At 44.6% G+C, this 6,800-nt stretch overlaps 1 protein-coding gene across 1 annotated transcript; it reads left to right on the top strand.

The window, feature by feature from the left end:
* Window positions 1-1,899: 1,899 nt before the first annotated feature.
* On the top strand, window positions 1,900-2,476 carry LOC113922907 (39S ribosomal protein L50, mitochondrial-like). The gene has a single exon (XM_035721869.1). The coding sequence runs from the start codon at window positions 1,900-1,902 to the stop codon at window positions 2,401-2,403; it is 504 nt and encodes a 167-aa protein (XP_035577762.1). The 3' UTR covers window positions 2,404-2,476.
* Window positions 2,477-6,800: the final 4,324 nt, after the last annotated feature.

The raw sequence follows: 6,800 nt of genomic DNA, 5'->3' as shown, positions 1-6,800 counted from the left end.
GAAGAGCACTGTTAGAAGAGTTGAAGGAAGGGAGGAGGAAGGGAGAAAATTGGAAGAAAAAAAAATTGTGTCCCACAGTTGGCACCCCCTCCCTGACTTCCTTCCTTCCGCCCCTCTGTTCCACTAAGTTACTCTGAAAGGCCTTTTGTGGAAATTATCTGTTGTGTTTTCCTGCCTGACATCCGTTCTCTCTCTGGACATGGCATTCTTCTTCCATTCTTTTTCATGGGAAAATCTACCCTGTGTAGTTTGAGTGGCTTTGATCATAGCCACCTCTCAAGGAACTCCACGCCCTTGGACATAATGAATGGAAAAATTGGGCACGTGACCCAAACCATACCATTCAAAATCCTCCTTGAGACATTTTTTTGCAAAGAAATTTGGGAAGATGCTCTCCTTCCTCTGAGGTTGCTAAGCTGGTAGGATGTAAGTCTGGGCTTCCAGTGATCATTATGATCTTCAGTAGAGAAGGCCTGTTTAAGATAAAGGGAGTCCTGAAGACATCATTTGAGCTCCTGGATCAAGCTGTGCCTGAAGCCAGCTGACTTTCCTTTCTATGAGCCAATAAATGGTCTTTTCATTTAATCTAGTGAGTTTAAAGTTTCTTCCAGTTGCACCTGAAGGAGTCCCCAACTACTATACCTTTAAAACAAAAATGCTTCCTTATTATCTCAGGTTTACTCAGAGGAGGTGTGGATTAGACACGAAAAGTAAGACCCTGGCCTCAGCAAGGGGTAGGAAACACGACTGAGGTAAAATCTGGGGGTGAAGAAACTGTGCATCTCTCCAGCCCTTCTTGAGTCAGTCTCTCACAGAGCAACTTCATTCTTGTCTGGATATGTGGCAAGGAAGTTGCCAGAAATCAGGCAAACCCATTTCCAAATATAAATACCAAAATGCATCCCTTCGCCCAAGATAAACTCTTTGGTTTAGTTCTCTTTTGCATTACTAACACCTTAATTATTATTGTTGTTACAAATGCTACGTGTACAGCTATTTTAAAAGGGCTGGATTAAGAAGACTGGCACTCATTTTCCAAGTACCAAAGCCAGGGGCAACTCCCCTCCCCGCTCCCGATAATTTCAGTGAACCACTGAGTTCATTCTTATTTATGCCCAGAAAAAATCTAAAATGAACACTTACTTCCTAGGTCTTTCTGTTAAAGCCCATCTCAAGCACAAAAGGTGTTTCATGGCTACTGAATAGAAATAAAATGGATCTTGAGATAAACCTCACACCTTTTGGGGAGCCAGTTAGTATTTAAGGAAGATAAAAGGAGAGAAACCCAAGAAATAATGGCACTTTAAGATCTCTTTCTATATAGGACTTCAAAAGACATTTTTTTAAGTGGAGAATTTCTCTATTTAGAGGTTTTTAGGGCAAAGCAAAATTGTGGACCATTTTGGGAAAAGGGGAATTGTTAAAAAAGCAGTACTGACAAGAATAAACCAGTAGGAAGAAAATCTGTTTTTAAACCATTATTGGCAGTTCAAAAAAGGCCAGTGAACCCATACAGTGATGTTGAGAAAGGAGCATGGGTGAAATGTCTGTGAGAATAAAATCAGTTGGACCCCGTCACTGAGAGTCAACTTCAGGACAAGTTAATAAGTTCAGGACAACTTGTCTAAAAGGATCCATGAGAAGCTGTCACCAGAAAGGTGTGTCCAGGGGGCGCCTGGGTGGTTCAGTTGGTTAAGCATCAGACTCTTGGTTTTGGCTCAGGTCATGATCTCAGGGTCGTGGGACTGAGCCCTGCATGGAGCTCTATGTTGAGCATGGAGCCTGCTTAAGATTCTCTCTCTCCCTCTCCCTCTGCCGCTCCCACCCCCAGCCCTCACACACTCTCTCTCTTAAAAAAAAAAAAAGAAAGAAAGAGCTATCATGCAGTTCTCCTCCGAGATGGCGGCGCTGTCAGTGTCTGGCGTTACCAGAAGAGGTCTCATGTGGATCGTCTTAGGGGCACCACGCAGAGAATTTTGGTCTCAATTCAGAAAAGAGAAAAAGCCAGTGGTGGCTGAGACAGTAGAAGAGGTGAAGGAAGAACCTGTTTTGGTGTGTCCACCCTTACCACGCCGAACATACATACCACCTGAAGATCTCCAGAGACGTGTGGAATCCTGTGTCAAAGAAATTTTTGGCTCATCTGTTCCTAGCAATTGGCAGGATGTGTCCCTGGAAGATGGTCATCTGAAATTCGGTTTGTTGGTACGTTTAGCTGATGACCTGGGCCATGCAGTGCCCAACTCCAGGCTTCACCAGATGTGTAGGGTAAGAGATGTTCTTGATTTCTATAATGTGCCTATCCATGATAGATCTAAATTTGATGAACTTATTGCCAGTAATCTGCCTCCCAATTTAAAAATCACTTGGGGTTACTGGGCAGTTCAGAAGAGGAAATGTTGAAATCATTTTGTCCTGAGCAAGGGGTTGGTTATTAGACTTGATACTTTACCATGTAAAATGATCAGAACTGTTCTCTAAACCCACTTTTTCTGTGGAAGAATGAATTACCTTTTTTTCCCTCAGATCATGACTTAACAGCAGGATTTTCTTTTTTCACATTTGCTGAAATTTTGTTGTTTTTTTAGTGGAATCAGATCATTAATCATGTATGAAAGTTTCCTTCTCTGGAGGACACAGTGATTAAACTTGTTCTTTAGATATGAGGCTATTATATGTTCAGACGTGGCCTTTATTCTTCATACGCATAAAATAGTAGATGCAAAAACGTGTTTTAATCCTGTTAGGACTCTTAAATCTAAGGTGGCATTATGTATAGTACAAATACAAATAGGAAACTTGGATAAAAGAAATGTAAAAATCTATGTTGTTTATTATAGCAAGTTGTTTCTTTCACTGCTTTACTACACAAGTAGAAATAGTAGAAAATGATAGTGTTCATTCTAGATTCGTCTCTTTTGGAATTAAAGTACATTTTTTTGAAAAAGAAAAGAAAAAAAGAAAGGTTATGTTTGGGAGGCCTGGAAAAAAAGGCAACCTTTATGTGCCTTGCTCATCCACCTTCCTTTCTTTTTCTCTGTAGCACCTTGAGATCATTGCTGAGTCCAAGTAAATAGAACATTTATTTCTTCTGACATTTACTTACTCATTTGAGGAATGGTCTTTCTATTACAGGCCAGGCACTGGGGAGCAAGCTTGTGTGACTCAGTGGGGAGCAGAAGGAGCTAGACTGTAGAACTCCTGTGCACACTCTCCACTCCTCACCACCTCTAACCTGGACTAGTCAACCAATATTTATGACACAGGCATATTTTGTGCCGGGCATCGGGAAACCATAGAACCAGTCATTCCCCTTTGCCGTCATGGTGGCAGTTAAACAGGGGTTGATTCCTAAAGAAGCCAAATAGGAACCCCAATGACAACATTGCAGGAAAAGACTAAAATACAGCAATAGCATTCAAGTCGGGTCATGCATAAGGAGTAGCCAAAGTCTGCATCACGACAAAGGTTCTGAGGAGGCCAGATGTGGGCACGATTGTCCTCTCTTTGCAGGGCTGAACAGCTGCATTTTCTCTTTCAGATCAGGAACCACCAATATGTGCACTCAACATCTTAGAATCAGGGATGCCTGGGTGGCTCAGTCAGTTGGGCGTCTGCCTTCGGCTCAGGTCATGATCCCAAGGCCCCGGGATCGAGTCCCACGCCGGGCTCCTTGCTCAGCGGGGACCCTGCTTTTCCCTCTGCCTGCAGCTTCCCCTGCTTGTGTGCTCTCTCTCTCTCTCTCTGACAAATAAGTAAAATCTTAAAAAAAAAAAAAAAACCATCCTAGAATCAATGTCCAAACTGGATATGGAGGCTGGGCTTCTTTTTATTTGTTTGTTTGTTTGTTTGTTTGAGAGAGTGAGAGTGAGTTAGAGAGAGCACAAGCCAGGGAGAGGGGCAGGGGGAGAAGGAGGAGCAGATTCCCGGCTAAGCAAGGAGCCCACCACCGTGGGACTCCATCCCGGGACCCTGGGATCATGACCTGAACTGAAGGCAGACGTTTAACTGACTGAGCCACCCAGGTGGCCCCCCCCTTTTTTTAAATGATAGCATGTTATACATATGGCTACATGCTGTGCTCTGTTTATTGTACTTAAGGACTATTTTGGAGGATGTGCATATCAGTACATAAGAGCTTGCTCTTTCTCATTATGGGGTCTTAGCTTTCTATTTCATGGATATGTCATAATTTATTTAACCTGTCTCTTCTTGCTGGATGCTATACACTGGAGGTTTGTGTATCCCTCCCCGCCCAAATTCACGTTAAATCCTAATGCCCAGTGTGATGGTATTAGGAGGTACTGGGAGGTGATTAGGCCATGAGGGTGGAGCTCCCATGAATGACATTAGTGCCCAGAGCTCCCTTGCCCCCTTCACCAGGTGAGGGCACAGCAAGAAGGTGGCTCTCTGTGAACCACAGAGCAGACCTATATCAGACACCAAATTTGCTGGTACCTTGTTCTAGAACTTCCAGTCCCCAGAAATGTGAAAAATAAATTTACATTGTTTATAAACTGCCCAGGCTCTGGTATTTTGTCATAGCAGCTCCACCTGGTTGAAGACACTAGGCATTTAGATGGTTTCTAATCTTGTGTTACAAAAAAACTCATCGCTTTGTACCTGTGGGACTACATTTACAGGATCCGTGATTAGAAGCAGAATTGAAGAGTTAGAGATTAAGGACGTCTGTTGTTTTGAGGATAATTACTCTGCTGCATCGGTTTGCTCCCCACCCGAAATGCGTGAGAGCGGCTCTTCCCACTACCCCCCACCAATGTGGTGCACCCCTGCTGTCAAATTCACTCCTAAGGGTGTGTTGCAGTGAGCAGAGCTGGTGACGCTTCTTTTGCATAGGAATAGAAAAAAGTGTTAGGGACACACAAGGCAAAATGCAGCGAAATTCCTGCGCAGGTGGAGCTGGGGTAGGTGGTTTCTAAGCTGCAGAACTCAGGGCTGGTGGTGAGCGGCTAGGTGAGCAGGGGAAGCAACGAACCATGCCCAGGTAGGAATGGCAACTCAATGCATAGAGACGTCTGGAAACAGGGTGACCTCAGCGACTCTGTCCCAAGGAGGTAATTTACATATTGAAAAAGCTTTATGCGCTGTCTTGGTTGGCGTGGGCCAAAGTACCCTAGACTGGGCAGCTTAAACAGAAACTAATTTCCTTATAGTTCTGGAGGCTGGAGTTCTGAGATCATGGTGCCAGCACAGTCAATTTCTGGTGAGAACCCCCTTCCCGGCTTATTGATAGGCTGCCCTCTCACTTAGGGCTCACATGGCAGAGAAAGAGAGACAGACACACAGAGAGAAGTTGGTTGAGTGCTTTTCAGTGTCTCTTCCTAGAAAGGCACTAATCCCATGAGAGCCTACCCTCATGACCTCATCTAACCCTAATTACCCCCCCAAAGCCCCATCTCCAAGTACCATCACACTGGGGTTTAGGCTTCAACATGTGCGTTTTGGGGGCCACAATCATTCAGCCCAAAACAGGCACAAAGTTGTTTATCTAACCTAGTGTCTAGCAAAACAGACCTGGCTAAGTGCACTGGGGGACCTCCCTGCAATGGAAGATCATGTAGCCATCGAAAATTTTCAAAAAAAAAATTGACAGCTTAGGTTTATCACCTAGGGTTCGTTGACTGTCTTTGGCCCACTTAAGCAAGAGAGGACCTGTGGAAAGATGTTGGGGGCTGAGACCACCCCAAAGCAAAGCAAAACTGGAGGCCCAGGTGGAAAGCGGGCAGGAATAAAGAAGCTTCCAGAGTCGTGGGCAGCAGGGATCTATCTGTCCAGTGGTCTGGTAACAGGAGCGGCTCACGAGAGCCCTGACGTGGCAGCAAATAACCTGAGAATAATCCTTCCCTCCTTGCCTCATGCGTCTGTGGGATGCCTCAGCCCACACTGAAAGACACCAAATTGCTATTAGTACTTGTCTTTGGGAGGTGCAGTATGGGTGTTTTATCTTCTTCCACTTTTCTGTGTTTTCCACTTTTTTTCTAATGTGCCAAATCCCTACTTATTTATCTTAAAATATCTGTGTGAACAGTTTAAGTGCACTGCTTCCAGGGAAAAATACAATTTAGGACTGGCACTAGGTAACAGGGTGAGGGGGCTTTCTGGAAAGCTAACTCTGCTTCTTTTTCTTCTTCTTCATGGTCCTCATCCTCAGGCACCCAAAGACTACATTTCCTCCACTGACCTGCCACTTTCTAACAAAACCTGCTCTCAAAAAAGTGGTATGATGCCAGTTACCTTCCGGAAATTCAACAGGAATAACACAATAGCAATAAAACCAACTAACAGTTACTGCTAAGGACTGAATTGTGTGCCCTCCCCCGTCCCCGCAATTCATTCACTGAAGCCCCAACCCCCAATGTGACCGGGTGGGGTCCTAATCTGACAGGATTGGCTTTCTAAGAAAAGGAAATGAGATCTTTCTCTCCCTCTCCCTCCCTCTCTCTCTCTCCCTGTCCCTCCCTGTCCTTCCCTGTCCCTCTCTCTCTCTCTGTCTCTCTCCTCTCTCTCTCTCTGTTTCTGTCTCTGTCTCTGTCTCTGTCTCTCCTTAACACATGCCCAGAGGAAAGGCCCTATAAGCAGAGTGACAGGTGGTTCTCTGCCATCCAGGAGAAGGGCTCTCACGAGCATCTAGCCCTGCTAGCACCCTGATCTCACACTTACAGCCTCCAGAACTATGAGAATGTAAATTTCTGTTGTTTAAGCCGCCCATTTTATGGTATTTTTTACGGCAGCCCAAGCAGACTAACATACCTAATATAATATATTCTAAGTGTTTTCCA

This window comes from Zalophus californianus, chromosome 9 (genome assembly GCF_009762305.2).
Source record: "Zalophus californianus isolate mZalCal1 chromosome 9, mZalCal1.pri.v2, whole genome shotgun sequence".
NCBI lineage: Eukaryota > Metazoa > Chordata > Mammalia > Carnivora > Otariidae > Zalophus > Zalophus californianus.
Note: the sequence above shows the minus strand (reverse complement) of the source record. Positions and strands in the feature narration are given on the sequence as shown.